General features: G+C 35.9%; 2 protein-coding genes across 5 annotated transcripts in view; one reads left to right on the plus strand and one right to left on the minus strand.

Annotated features, from left to right (window-relative positions):
- Positions 1–1,326: 1,326 nt before the first annotated feature.
- Positions 1,327–4,287, minus strand: LOC111063407 (DNA polymerase epsilon subunit 3). Its single transcript, XM_022351089.2, is given in 3 exon segments — positions 1,327–1,640; positions 3,899–4,130; positions 4,132–4,287. Coding segments are annotated over 3 exon segments (312 nt in total). The 5' UTR covers positions 4,171–4,287; the 3' UTR covers positions 1,327–1,599.
- A 117-nt stretch (positions 4,288–4,404) lies between these two features.
- LOC111062204 (tyrosine-protein kinase Abl) overlaps positions 4,405–15,978 on the plus strand; it is a 227,440-nt gene continuing 215,866 nt past the window's right edge. For 3 of the 4 annotated variants that reach the window (XM_039431667.1, XM_039431669.1, XM_039431668.1), the window contains exon 1: positions 4,405–4,747. In XM_039431667.1, coding sequence (XP_039287601.1) covers positions 4,624–4,747 — 124 coding nt within the window. In that variant the 5' untranslated portion in view covers positions 4,405–4,623. The remainder of the gene's footprint in view (positions 4,748–15,978) is intronic. The other variant, XM_039431671.1, reaches the window with a different exon arrangement.

The raw sequence follows: 15,978 nt of genomic DNA on the forward strand, positions 1-15,978 counted from the left end.
TTGTTAACATTTATAGCAGGTGACATCAGGTACCGGTTCTTTTGGATGAGAATACTGCGTGAGGTCTACTGTTCACAGAATTACTAGTACTGTTTTGTGCAGGAATAAAAACGTATTTCTTTACCCTGCCAAGATAAGTAATTGTAAAAGCTTTAGTTCATTGGCTTCATTTACTGGATGCAGAAGTCAATCAAGATACAAGTTACAAATTTTGATACTTGAATTTTTCTTCGTTGAATATACTTTATTCTATATACTTCATAATAAAATCTGGTGTGGCGCACTCACACAACTTTCCTTGCCGTTATGAAAATTAATCACCTGACGCTAGTGTACACGCGCATCTCAAGTCTACTATTCAAAGATTTGAGCCAGCTGGTGACAGGACAATAACGCTGGAGTTATACGAGGTCTGCTATCTCTTCATAATGAATGATCTAATAGAATCAACAGTTGCCAACAGTTTGCAATTAAATAATCACATTATATCGAATTTCGAGCTTATTTTCAATTTTAGGTGAAAATGTTACTGAACATTAATTGAAGAGATTTCCATGCTTAATCTTTTCCACCTGACATTTTTTGTTTGTTTGTTTGATACAAATTGTATCTGAAGCCTGATAATTGGGAATCTGAAATCAAACTTTGCATAGATGAGGCGAAGCTCCTGAAATTTTTACAGATATGACACTTGTGGCAGTTGGTAGAGCTTATCAATGACTTTTGTAGGTATGAATTTGATCAAAATCGTTGGAGCCGTTTTCGAGAAAATCGCGAAAAACCCTGTTTTTGACATTTTCGCCGCCATCTTGAATTGCATTTGATTGAAATTGTTCGTGTCGGATCCTTATATTGCAAGGACCTTAAGTTCCAAATTTCAAGTCATTCCGTTAATTGTGAGGTGAGATATCGTGTACACAGACGCACATACACTCATACACACACATACAGACCAATACCCAAAAACCAATTTTTTGGACTACTAGTTTTATCAATAAGATAGGTAATATTGGTCTCGAATCTTATCATTCTTCAACAAATTTATAGCATTAATTAATGAATTTTAAAGTTTCTTCAAAGTTTGGACTTTTTCAATTGTTTGTAATGGATTTAAATTATTTTAGAAGTATTATTTAATTCAAAATCTTTGTTTTATGTTATTTTGTATTGTAAATTGGGATATAACTAAAAACTAATGTTTTGGACTCATGGGACCTTGAAACGTATAGAAATTTGGGTATCTTAATTTTCTTCGGAAAGCAATACTTTCCTTACCTATGGTAATAGGGCAAGGAAAGTAAAAATTGGGAAAGATAAAATAACATATTTGTAAAAAAACTATTGTATTTTTGACACTGTACAACAAATTAATTTTTCAACAAAGCTGAGATCCCAATCTTATATTTTTGAAACTCACTGGGATCCAATCCTGAGTAATTGTGCATTCAATAGCCTATAGCAGTCCATCACTGTATCACTGGAACGTTTCAAATTTCACATAATCAGTTTTCAGCCTCGGAATTTTCGGCAGGTTCGTTTTCTTCAACTTCCATTTCTTCTGGCTTGCCGCCATCTTCTTTGTCCTTCTTTTTCTTGGCACTAGCAGCATCCTTCTTCTCTCTTTGACTTTTTTTTGAAGCCTGTAAAATAGGAAAAATGTTATTAGTCACTTGATTCAGATTCACGGTTTTAATGGAAAAATACAAAGAACTCTTAAAACTAGAATTTGAGTACGTTAAGTTGTTATTAAATGTGAAAATACGTAGATAATAAGAAAATTATCCAGAAACTAGAGTCGTTTGCGCGCAAGAGAACACGTTCTCAAGTCTGAACAGTCACTTGACGACGACCTGGCAAACACAGATAAAAAATCGATAATATAAAATTTGGTATTTTTGACATTAAAGCAGTAACGCCCTCTATAGTGAGACCTACGTTATAATGGCAGCATTTGATTAACATTAGTGTTTCTATCCCTGTCTATCATTCGACAAAGCAGATGGCTATCCTTCTCTAGCACTGCGACGTTACCAGATCGTTTTAACAATGTAGAATATCAATAAAAAAATTATGAAAATGTATTATTTAATAATTGAGAAATATATCTTCTTGACGAATAAAATTGATAATTTTAAACAAGAATGAACACTTAATATCACGTTGGATTATAACGGTATGATCTACCCTCTATAGAAGACAGTGGCAAGGCAGAGAATTGGCCACGCTGTTCCCCTATCTTTCTTCATTGCCATTATAACGTGGACCTCACTATGGGAAAAAATATAAAATTTGTTATTATGGCCATCTTTGTGTTCTCATGGCCTGGTCCTCACATAAGAGCTCGACCTTGAGGGCGTCTCCAGGCTATTGTAGGTAGGCACTACACATTACTATGATATTATTAATGATTGATCATTAGTAAGGGTTTGAAAATAGTGCAGCTGTGCACTCCAGGTTATAAGCTGATAATAATCGTCTGAAAAGCGCCTCTTATGGCTTGGCTCCTGCCGATTGAACAAACGCCTCGTGTGGCTTATGGTGAGGTCCACGTTGGAGCCAGACCATACGCAGCGGTTTTTGGACTGGAGACGGACGAGTCGGCAGGGCGGGAAGCTTCAACGCCCTAACCGTCGCTCCAAAGTGGACCTCACTATAAGCCACACGAGGCATTTGTTCAGTCGGCAGGAGCAAAGCCATAGGAGGCGCTTTTCAGTCGAGTTGGCAGGGAAAAAATCTCTCCAATTTGCTGATTATCAGTTTAATTCCGAACGCCAACCCAATCAGCTGACATGGTCTGGCCCTAAAGTGGACCTCACTATAAGCCACACGAGGCGTTTTTTCAGTCAGCAGGGGCGAAGCCAAAGGAGGCGCTTTCCAGACGAGTCGGCAGGGGCGAAGCCATAGGAGGCGCTTTTCAGTCGAGTCGACAAGGCTCTCTAATTGGTTAATTGGGTTAACGTTCGGGTACCAGCTGATAATCAGCCAATCGGAGAACTTCCTGCCCTGCCGACTCGTCTGAAAACGCCTCATGTGGCTGGCCCTAATAACTGGGTTGTCATTTCAGACCAGGTATTGCTTGAGGACCTATCCACACGAAGCATTTCTTCAGTAAGCACGACAGAGCAAGAAGCTCTCCGATTGTTTGATTGGGTTGGCGTATCTAGTAGTGAGCTTCCAGTCCGCCCAATCGGAAAGCTTCCTGACCTGTCGTGCCGACTAAAGAAACGTCTCATGTGGCTTCACCCTAATGGAATACCTGGTCTGAAATGACAAGCCAACAATTAGGACCAAGCCACATGATGCGTTTTTCAGACAAGTCGGCAGGGCAGGAAGCTCTCAAAGTGGTTGGTTGGGTAACATCATAGAGAAACAATAGCTCAAGTAGATATCCCATGGTATAGGGCGTTTATGTTTTGCAACTTTTACTGTTATCTCAAGCCGATTACTGTCGATTTTTACTGTTTTGTTGGGATGATAGTGTATGAACGGCACAGTATGAGAGACTACGAGCGTCACACAGCTTCACGGAAAGAACTACGTGGACTATCGGCTTGAAATAACAGTAAAAGTTGCGACATAAACGTCCTATACCATGAGATATCTAATTACGCTATTGTTTCTCTATATCATCTAATAATCTACCAATCGGAGAGCATACTGCCTGCCGACTAATCTTGAAAATCCCTGATGTAGCTTTGACCTTGAGACTTACAAAAAAGGATTAAAAATCACAAAAATGTATTCTCATTTGAGAAGGTAAAGAAATTTCATGTAGTAATGTGTTATGTAAACTGTAAAATAGTTAAATTTGTAACAAATAATTCAAACTCAAATAGTTTATAATATTGTTTCTACAATAACTTAGCTGCGCCGGCTTCAAGTTTCTATCTAAACTAACCTTCAAGTGCTTCTTGTAGAGGTGGAATGAAGTCAACAAAATCAGTCTCTTTCAATCCCTGAAGAACATCATTGGCGTTAATTGTTTTGCGATTAGCTGCCATCGCCACCACATTTGACGAATTTGTAAGATATAACACAAAAACTGATGCAGCTTTGGCTACAGCCATTCGTGCTTCTTTCGACACATTCACATTATCTGGTAGAGCGTCTTTTATTAATCTAGTAACAATTTGTGTTTGGTAGATTGAGATCTTCTAACTTCTCTGCCATGACAGTAATGAAGTTTAAATATGATTAAAAATATAAAATACTGCTATTAATATTGAAAGTGGTTAACGAACGAACAAAGGTTTAGGTTAACAAAAGACAAACATAACCGCACTTTTTGTTCAACACAAGGAAAAGGAAACGGCGGGAATAATCAGCTGATTGGAGACGAAATGTGTCGCTGCCTGGTTATCGTACTATCAACTAAATAATCGACGTCAAGATGTCAAAATGGCGGTGTAGCATTGAGAGGTTCGTCTGTTACTATACGGTTGAACACTTCAATTTTGTATTTTAAGTGTTTTAGGTGTCGTGTTGTGTGTGAATTTACTTGTGAATATGTTTTACGCCTTCAATAATGTAGTGTGCATAGATTTCAGTGTGTGATTGAGTGTATAATAGCCAGTTTTATCGGCGTGTGGCTGGAGCCAGCCGATTGTGGTATGTGTCCAAGTCATGGGCAACCAACCTAATAAAGAACGCGTTTCTGTTGGATCTCTAACAGTTAGAACTCAAAGAAAACCACGTGTTACCAAGGATGGAAGACATCAAGGATCAAATATTTTCACAGAACATAGCGGTAAGTGTTTGCCAATTTTGATAGCTAACCCTAGTTCACCATTGTGGTTGTTTGTTGAGTTGACCAACTCTTCCCCATAAAATTTTCATGAACCTCCTTCCTACGCTCTGAACGCATAATTTCACATCTTTCCACCCACTCAAATTATCAGAAAGTTATATTTTACTCTGCAATTTGCAGAATCTCATCGAACCCCTTTATGTATTGCTTTCACGACGTGTCAAATTGTTAGCACACATGAAGTGAAAATGAAAGTGGTGTGACATCTGATAATGATGTTGATGTTTTTCAAAACTTGACAATAAATTGAATAATTGCGTTTGAACCATTCAATTCACTTTCTACAAAGTACTATTTTTCTCAACTAACTTAATCAGATAAGATCTTAACTTTTCATCAGGATTGTTACAAAACCTCTAGTGAATTTGATTTGGAACGTCTATGTACTCAATATCAAACATGTGTATTGATTAAACATTACTTAAACAGTAGGTACGGTTCTTGAATATTTGGTATTCCTCACAGTCATTGATCAAGATGGCAATACGGTAATTTGGATTTAACCCTCAATTCAATTCACAATCGGTCATAAGGCCTTCCTGTTTAACTTGAAGCTGTAATTCAGCAAGATATCATACTTAGCCTATTTATTTACATTATTATGGATGCATACGATGACACCAAGCACCGTTAGATGTTGGATGTCCCCAGGAGACGCATCCACTGATTACAGGCTAATTATTATAGAATTCCTGCCATTAAATTTTTCAACAAGCTGCCTTCTGAAGCAAACCTCTGGAAGGGTACAACCGCTTGAGCCAACTCCTCAGCTGTAAAATCGCTTTCCGGTGATTTGGAACCCACCTAAAACGGTGGGTCCATTCATCTCTCATTATCATCAGTCTTATTACCCACTCACAAGCCCAGAGCTCATGTGGGCATCACCTTCAGCAAAAAATAAAATAAATAACAATAATAATATTGGATGATACCGCCCTCAAGAGAACCGCCAGGAAGCTGCTTTGTGATAAGGCTTATAAGAAATTTAAATAATTTATGAGTGGTAATTTGTAGTGATCACTTTTTGGATCTGCCATCTAAATATTTGTGTGTGTAGGCTAATTACGAGTTTTTAAATTTAATTTTATGACGTCATCGATTCCACAAGAAGTGTGGATAATGGAGCAAGTGTATAAAATTCAAAAAATTCCTCCCCAATAGAAAAGGTATTTCTATTTCAAAAAGTACAATAGGCCTACATTTTGTCCAATAGCTTTTTCCACTGAAACCTTAAGGTCAACATTTAAAGTCAAAAAATTGAAAACCAGAAGATCCATTATCGAGCACTAATGTTATTATATGAAATTCTAAATAATAATATACTCATGCCAGATTTCATCAATTTCAGATTTCCATGCTCCATGCAATAGACCAAGACGTTGTGCCGGTTGCACAACAGCCGGTTAAATTTTAACCGTGAATAATTCTACGAGAACCAATCAGAGAAGCCGTCTTATCAAAAAGGCCTTCTCTGATTGGTTCTCGTGAAATTAATCACTATTAAAATTTAACCGGCTGTTGTGCAACCGGGCCTTAATATGCTATTTCAAATACCGTTTGTCAGAACCGCTCACCATTTCAATTCCTACCTAAATAGAACAATGATATTGTACAATAGACTAAACCCATTCCTTGACCCCTTCTATGACCGCTACAATACCTTCAAAAAATCTTATGAATAATTATGCTGCTCAATTGATGAATAAATTATTATTTCTGAGCTCTACTTACTCTCTTTTTTTCAATTGTTTCTTCTTGTTACTTACTTGTTCCTACTTGTGGTAGTACTATCTGCTTTGTGGAATGACAAGGATAGCAACACCAATGTCATTCAAATACTGTCATTATAACGTGGACCTCACTGTAATTGAGTATCAAATACCAGATTCAAAACATCGTTTGAATCAGGAGTTTTGAAGATTTGTAAACTTTAAGACGTGCAGATTTATTCAGTTAATATTATTCACAATTTATGAAAACTTCAACTCTAGTGTTAACTCACTGCTTACTAATTATTGTGAAGACACTGTACTGCCATGTAATATAGGCTACATTGTTGTACTGTACTTAAGGCTGTGCAAAGGCTAAAAATAGACTTTCTACTGGTGATATTTTTAAAAGTTTTTTGATTTGTATATCATGAAGCAATCAAAATAAAAGAGTTTTCTCAGAAAAAACATTTTTTCGATCATTGCTTTTTGAGATATGAGCGCCTAAAGTTCAATTTTTGGGACAGAACATTTCAAATTCGGTGAGAGATAAATCCATGACATTCAGATGATAAATTCATGGTACTTAAACAAAAATGTTAACAAAATTTTTTTCCTCCACCTACTGTCAAAAGTACTTACTTTACTACCTGAAACATGATACTAAAGTGTCACTTTTTCGCTCTCGGTACTAAAAAACAGAAAAACTCCCTAGGGAGTAAAAGTGACTCCATTTAAATAACATGGGAAGCATCTCTATTTTAAAAACGTACATTTGGAATAGGTCAGAAGGTCTAAGCTCAGATGAGGAAGCATATAGAGTAGTCATTAAACCAACTAAATTCAATACCTCAACCAGACATTTGATCGATATATAAAATTTATGTTTTAAAAATTATTTTATTAGCATTTTTTATAAAAATTTATATGGAGGAAAAATGTTGTGTATATCACGAGTGAAAAATGTTTTTTCTCCCTCAGGAAAATTGTTGACCTCGGCTTCGCCTCGGGCTTCAAACTTTTCCCTCAGGGAGAAAAAACAGCACTTTTCACTCTAGATATACAAATAACTATTGTCAACTTTTTTTTAGTTATTTTTGGTCATTTTACTTTCCTTGCCCTACTACAATAGGTAAGGAAAGTATTGCTTTCCAAAAAAAATTAAGGTACCCCAATTTCAAGTTTTCTATACGTTTTAAGGTCCCCTGAGTCCAAAAACATGATTTTTTAGTAAATTGAATAACTTTATCAAAAATTGATATTTTCAAAACATTTTTGTTTTATTCAATTATCAATACCATGAAGAATTTATCCACTTAATCTCATGGATTTATTTCTCACCGAATTTGAAACGTTCTGTCCCAAAAATTTGAACTTTAGGCGCTCATATCTGAAAAATTAATGATCGGAAAAAATGTTTTCCTGAGAAAACTGTTTTATTTTGATAGCTTGATGATATACAAATCGAAAAACTATGAAAAATATGACCAGTAGAAAGTTTATTTTTAGCCTTTACACAGTGCCATGTTGTACTTGCATACTCTGGCTGACTGCATGAGGCACTCTAGCATTATTTAGGCATGAGGCCTATGCTAAAGACATATTTAGGACTATGAGACATTCTATTACAAATTTTTGAAACTATATGCATTCTGCAGTAAAAAAGTGGATTAACAATGCCATAATCACGCTGACAGATTTATATTATTTACTGATAAATTAATAGTAAGCCGAATATTCGCTCTAGGAAAGTTCAATAGTTTAAATGAACAATAATAGCATAGAAGATAACCATTATATCATGCACCTAACAATCGCTAACAAAGACCCTTCGATAAGAGCTTCAGTAGCTGAATCAGCTTAATAAAAAAGGTAGAAATAGTAGGGCAGGTTTCTAAGGACAGTCTAGACTGAAAAGGGTCAGGGGAGTTTAGGCTACAATAAGCGTTTAGGGCTTCATTGGTTGAGGGGTAGTGAATTGCCCAACCCTAACCCCGTTTGCAAAAATAACATACTGTAGCAAGAGTGAATCATAAACACACGGATCTTCTAGTAATACAGTAGAACATTAATTATTGGAGAGTAGAGTACACTTTCTACAACTTCTACTGCCACATATCTCTACCTAATTCATTTCTCAATAATTGACCGAACGTAGTGAGGTCTATGTTTTAACTCGGATTTGATTTTGTCTGTCTGTATGTAACGCGATTACGGCCAAACGCATTGATAGAATTCGATGAGATTTGGCAGGAATATTCCTTTTTCAACTGCGCGTCGATGTATACACAAGGTTTTTTTTGAAATTTTGCATTTTAAGGATATTATGAAAAGAAAAGGAATTCCTCCATACTCTGATATCACCTATATTTGTAGGTAAGGTTTCAATATTTTTTATAATACGTGCCCATCAGTATTTATATTCTCACATTTGAAAAACAAATTTAATAGGTGATTGAAAATAAAATAAGAAAATGATTAAATGAACTGAATAATGCCGAAGAAATTATAATATTCTATATTGAAAAAGATAATAATTTTAAAATAGTTGAGAAATATTTTCATCAGATAAATACTTGTGGATGAGAAAACTGCGTGAGGTCTACTGTTCACAGAACTACTAGTATTTATAAATCTACATTTCATATTTCCAATCTATAAAGAAAGAAATACCATAGAGAAATAATAACATAAGTGGATATCTCATGGTATAAGGCGTTTATGTCGCAACTTTTACTGTTATCTCAAGCCTATAGTCCATGTAATTTCTTTCTCGTGAAGCTGTGTGACACTGGTAGTCTCTCATACTGTGCCGTTTATACACTCTCACCCCAACAAAACAGTAGAGTTCGACAATAATCGACAGTAATCGGCTTGAGATAACAGTAAAAGTTGCGTCATAAACGCCCTATACCATGGGATATCTACTTACGCTATTGTTTCTCTATGGTAGAGTACACTCTCTACAACTTCTACTGCCACATATCTACCTAATTCATTTCTCAATAATTGACCGAAAGTAGTGAGGTCTATGTTTTAACTCGGATTTGCTTTTGTCTGTCTGTATGTAACGCGATTACGGCCAAACGCGTTGATAGAATTCGATGACATTTGGCAGGAATATTCCTTTTTCAACTGCACGTCGATGTATACACAAGGTTTTTTGGAATTTTGCATTTTAAGGATAATATGAAAAGAAAAGGAATTCCTCCATACTCTGATATCACCTACTTTGAAGATAGGATCAATCAGACTATAGAATTATTCATAATCAATCAGCTGACAAGTGGATTATTCATTGCATGCATTACACAGATGCCTGGCCGTGTCTACTTCTATAAGGTGGGGTTTCAATATTTTTTATGATGCGTGCCCATCAGTATCTATATTCTCACATTTGAAAAACAAATTTAATAGGTGATTGAAACTAAAATAAAAAAATTTGGTGTGGCGCACTCACACAACTTTCCTTGCCGTTATGAAAATTGATCACCTGACGCTAGTGTTCCCGCGCATCTCAAGTCTACTTATAAACAAAGATCTGAGCCAGCTGGTGACAGGACAATAACGCTGGAGACATACGAGGTCTGCTATCTCTTCATAGTGAATCATTTAATAGAATCAACAGTTGTCAACAGTTTGCAATTGAAATAATAACATTTTCTCGAATTTCGTGCTATAATTAAATAAATTATTTGATTGGAAATAAAATGAAAAAATGATTAAATGAACTGAATAATGCCGAAGAAATAATAATATTCTAGTGCCAGTTGCGCAATGGCCGGTTAAATTTTAACCGTGATTAACTCCACAAGAACCAATCAGAGAAGTCGTCTTTTCATTCAAACAAAATATCCAACCTATCATCAGTTCTTTCCAACCTTTTATTAGCTGAGGGTGATGCTCAGATGAGCTCTAGACTTGTGTTTGGGTAATGGGAAGCATAATGATGATGATGATTATGATGAGTGATGAATGAAATTTCAGCTTACGATGGGTTCCGAACCACAATAAGAAAATGGGCCGAATTTGCATAAGTAGTCGATATCAGAGAGAAACGTGCAATTGGTATTAATTAAACGAGATATTAATGGTGGGTCACCCGCCATTTGTAAGGCGGGCGATTCGAAAAATAAACATGAATTAGAATTAGGGAATCGATAGGGGGAAGCAAGTTTGGAATGGATATTAAGACAGCGGATTAGTTAGGATAAAGTGAAAGAACAGAGAGGGGAGCGGACTTATGAGGGGATGAAGAGAAAGGAAAGATCAAACAAACCCGAACCTAGAGAAAAAAACGACGAAAAACAAGAAACGACAAAAGGGAGAGCAAGAATAAGAAGGAGAAATTGGATGAGGAGGAGGAGGGGGAGAAGGAGGAGGAAAGGAAGCAGAAGAAGGCGAAGGAGGAGAAGAAGAAGAAGGAGGAGGAGGAGACGGAGGAGATGAAGAAGGAGAAGGAGAAGGTGAAGAAGGAGAAGGAGAAGGTGAAGAAGATGAAGGAGTAGGAGGATTGATTGATTGATTGATTGATTGAGTACTTTGTTTATGTAGATTACAATATATACTGGCTTATACACTTATATACAATTGCTTACAATACAGCAAAATTATAGATGAATTTACATAATATAGACTAAGAAAATAATAATTATTGAACTCTATATGATATGAAAAAGCAATTTGTACCTCATTTGAGGATGAGGAGGGAAAGGAGAAGATAATGTAGGTGGAGAAGAAGCAAGAAAAAGAAGAAGCAGAAGGAGGCGAAGGGGGAGGAGAAGGCGAAGAAGAAGAAAGAGGAAAAGGAGAATGAGGAGGAGAAGGAGGTGGGAAAAGAAGGGAAGATGAACAAGAACAAGGAGGAGGAGAAGAAGAAGATAGAGAAGGAGAAGAAGATGGAGAAGAAAAAGAAGAAGGATAAGAAGGAGGAGGAGGAGGAGGAGGAGGAGATGACGGAGTACATGAAGAAGGAGGAGGAGATGATAGAGTAGGAAGAGGAGGAGGAAAAGGAGAAGAAAAAGAAGGCGCAGAAGAAGAAGAAATTGGAGAAGAAGAAGAAGAAGAAGAACAACAACAACAACAACAAGAAGAAGAAGAAGAAGAGAAGAAGAAGAAGAAGAAGAAGAAGAAGCAAGAAGAAGAAGAAGCAGGAGGAGGCGAAGGGGGAGCAGAAGAAGAAGAAAAAGGAGAAGAGGGCAGAGGAGGTGAAGAATAAGTGAAGAATAAGGTGGAGGAGGAGGAGATGAAGGTGAAGGAAAATGAGGAGGAGTTGGGAAAGGAAGAGAAGATGAACAAGAACCAGGAGGAGAAGAAGAAGATAGTGGGTGAGAAGAATTTGATGGAGAAGAAAAAGAAGAAGAAGGATAAGGAGGAGGAGGAGGAGGAGGAGGAGGAGAAGAAGAGAGAGAAGAATAACAAGGATAAGGAGGATGAGAAGGAGGAGGAGAAGGAAGAGAAGAAAAAGGTGGTGGAGAAGGAGAAGGACGAGAAGAAGGAGAAGGAGAAGAAAAAGAAGAAGATGAAGGCGAAGAAGGAAAAAAGGAGAAAAATGAGAAGGTGGAGAAGCAGAAAAAGAAAAATCGAGGAGAAAAAAGATAAAGAAGAAGAAGAAGTGGTGAAAAGAACCAGAAGAAAACAAATAGCGCAACTAGAGGCGTATCATACTCTAAAAACTTTTGCAAAAGTTTTTCTCGCCGCTTTCCTTTATTCCTCGGTCGACTGATTCCTTTCACAGCTTATTCCTTTTTATCCTCCATCCATTATTCCCTGCCCTGCCATGCTCCCTTGTTCCGCGCGCAAATAATACAACAAAACAAATATTCGCTGCTGTATATAGGCTAGGCCTACCCATGATGGCAGTACACACTTCAACCATGCATATACAGTAAATACACGTCAAACGAGAGATTCATTCACAGACCAATGGTTTCTGAAGGAGTGTGAGTTCCATTGTTTTGTGCCATGATATGGGGAGAAGGGTCAACGAAACTAGGATAAAAAGTAGAAAATATGCAGGAGAGAGGAAGTGATAGAGAGAGAATATTTGAATTGATTAATTGACTTTATTAAAGACGGAGTTAGGACTCTAGATCCTCTCTGTCACACACTCGTTGAAGATTTGATTGATTGTCTTTGAGAGACAATCTTTCTTTAGAAAGAAAGGAAGAGAGATAGAGATAGATAGATAGTGAGTGTGAGTGAGTGAGGGAGAAAGACTGAGAGATAGAATTTCTATATCAATATTTACTAGGCTTATTGATAATTTTATGAATTATTTTCAATATCACATTACTGGATTCATTAAATTCTCATGACATCAACGTGTGAGAGTGGACATCAATATTGTTTAATAATACATAATAATGCATTATGATAGATTAGATTAGAGTTCTTTATTTATGTACGTTAGAATATTTTACTGACATATACACGAATTTACATCAAAGGACGGTATTGCTAATTATTCAACGAATTTTACAAAGTAAAAAAATAAAGAATGAAAATAAAGATTGAATGCAATTAGAATAACGATAATATAATATTGTAATGTAACTTCATAAATCGGCGGTGCGATTCTCTTTAAATGAGATTTTCTTTTTGAAAATAGAGTTCTTGATTTTAGAATTTATAAAATAGAAACTCAGGAAGTGAAAGTGCAAATTTGTAGTGAGAAAACATGAAGAACCCAATATATAACCTATAAACTTGAGTGTTGATAGGAATGATGACATCGGGTGAAACGGCAAGGTAGAACATCCAAAAGGATCTGTCTGCCGATAAAAGCCATAAGAATAAATAAATAAATTGCGATTCTCTGAAAAGGATATTTAAAATAATATCCTTCCCATCAACACACGACCGGAGAGAAAGAGAAATAGAGAGAAAGGGAAATAGAGAGATGGCTAAGAAAAAGACAAGTAGGAAAAAGTTATGAGAGATGAGACGGATAATATGGAGTAGCCTAGATGAAAACCAAAGTAAAATGATAAAGAGATCCAAGAACACACTTCAAATACATGGAACGTGATAACACAGACATGAATGAACAATGAGCAAATTTAATGTGACAAAAGCAAATTTAATGAGCACAGACAAGGCTTGTATATGTGGTGATAGGAAATGGTTGTATCGTTCTATCATATTTCCAACGTGATGTCAATTTTCAATAAATCCTGAGGTATGATTTCATGTTTGCTATTAATTTTACTTTCCTTGCCCTATTACCATAGGTAAGGAAAGTATTGCTTTCCGAAAAAAATTAAGGTACCCCAATTTCTAAATTTCTATACGTTTCAAGGTCCCCTGAGTCCAAAAAACTGGTTTTGGGTATTGGTCTGTATGTGTGTGTGTTGTGTGTGTGTGTGGTGTGTGTGGTGTGTGTGTGTGTGTGTGTGTGTGTGTATATGAGTGTATGTGCGTTTGTGTACACGATATCTCATCTCCCAATTAACGGAATGACTTGAAATTTGGAACTTAAGGTCCTTTCACTATAAGGATCCGACACGAACAATTTCGATCAAATGCAATTCAAGATGGCGGCTAAAATGGCGAAAATGTTGTCAAAAACAGGGGTTTTCGTGATTTTCTCGGAAACGGCTCCAACGATTTTGATCAAATTCATACCTAAAATAGTCATCGATAAGCTCTATCAACTGCCACAAGTCCCATATCTGTAAAAATGGAGCTCCGCCCCATCAATTCAGATAGATTCCCAATTATCAGGCTTCAGATACAATTGAAACGAAAAAAATCAAGTGGAATAGATTGAGCATGAAAATCTCTACAATTAATGTTCAGTAACATTTTCACCTAAAATTAAAAATAAGCTTCAAATTCGAGAAAATGCGATTATTCAATTGCAAATTATTGTTGATTGTATTTAAATCATTCACTTTGGAGAGATAGCAGACCTCATGTGTCTCTCCAGCGTTATTACCCTTTCACCAGCTGACTCAAATCTTTGAATAGTAGCTTTGAGATGCGCGGGAACACTAGCGTCAGGTGATCAATTTTCATAACGTCAAGGAAAGTTGTGTGAGTGCGCCACACCAGATTTTTAATATTGGAGAAAATAAAAGTTTTCAAGAGTAAATTATGATTCAACTGTGATTTTTGATTCAACTGAATCAACTAGAACAGGTGACATTTATTGATTGATTGATTGATTGAGTACTTTATTTATGTAGATTACAATATATACTGGCTTATACACTTATATACAATAGCTTACAATACAGCAAAATTATAGATGAATTTACATAATATAGACTAAGAAAATAATTATTGAACTGTATATGATATGAAAAAGCAATTTGTAATATAATCGATCAGTACGTTCGTGAAAAATGTGCCATACAAATTATTAGTACTCACAAGATCAAATTCCGAGCTCCTAATTATCCACTGTGATTCTACGTTGAGAAATTCATTCATTTTTTTTTTAATAAAAAAAAACACTGATCGGGAAAGAAAAACTAGAAATGATTTGTAATCTTTTAATCGTCTTTACTCTTGACATAGATTAATTTTTATGGTGTTCTTTTGAAGAAATATTATCATATAATCTATTCTTCTTTTTTGTAAATTTATTTCGTTGGATATTGCCAATAAGAAAAACTCTACAATATCCGTTGGTTGAAAAAAATTGAAATAGATAAACCAGAACATACATGAAAACAGATAAAAAACATTAGTTGTTGACTATTATAGTTACAAATTCGATCATTCATTCATGCAATAGATTCATCATGAAAATGATAGGGAGAGAAAAAATACAAAGGTAACCTTTTGCTATTCCTCTCCCAAATTTAGATAAGGTTACACATAGTCCGATATAGGTTGTCTTGTAATGAAACAACAGTGGGATAGAATTTGCTGAAAAACATTGATTTTGAAACTCTTTAGAATCACGACCTACCATTGTTGATTCGGATGGACACGTTAAACTGTCGGTCCCGGCTGAAGTATGACAGTCGTAAGGCCCATTGACGGCTTAAATTATAATATATTCAGGCGGTGGGACCTTCCCGCAAGGGACTCCCCACCAACAAAAGCCATACGAATTTACTTTTATTAGATACTGTCAGAGTACAGTTCAGTAAAACCTCAATCAACTGTTACTCTATTATTTTCATCATAAAAGCCATACGAATTTACTTTACTTTTATTGGATACTGTCAGAATACAGTTCAGTAAAACCTCAATCAACTGACACTCTATTATCCTCATCATAAAAATTATCTGATCGTTAAAACACTTATCACACATGTCTGACTACAAATACGATATGAAATATCATGTTTTCAACACAGTATTCCATTTACAGTGCTTCTATCTAAAATCATCACTGTACTATCAACTGTGCCTCATTACAGTTTAGTATAATTACACTTTAATTATGCTGTGCTTATGTTACCCGTCCGTTTCAATTGATAGTTAAAAAAGCTCACCATTAACGCA

This window comes from Nilaparvata lugens, chromosome 6, assembly GCF_014356525.2.
Source record: "Nilaparvata lugens isolate BPH chromosome 6, ASM1435652v1, whole genome shotgun sequence".
Classification (NCBI taxonomy): Eukaryota; Metazoa; Arthropoda; class Insecta; order Hemiptera; family Delphacidae; genus Nilaparvata; species Nilaparvata lugens.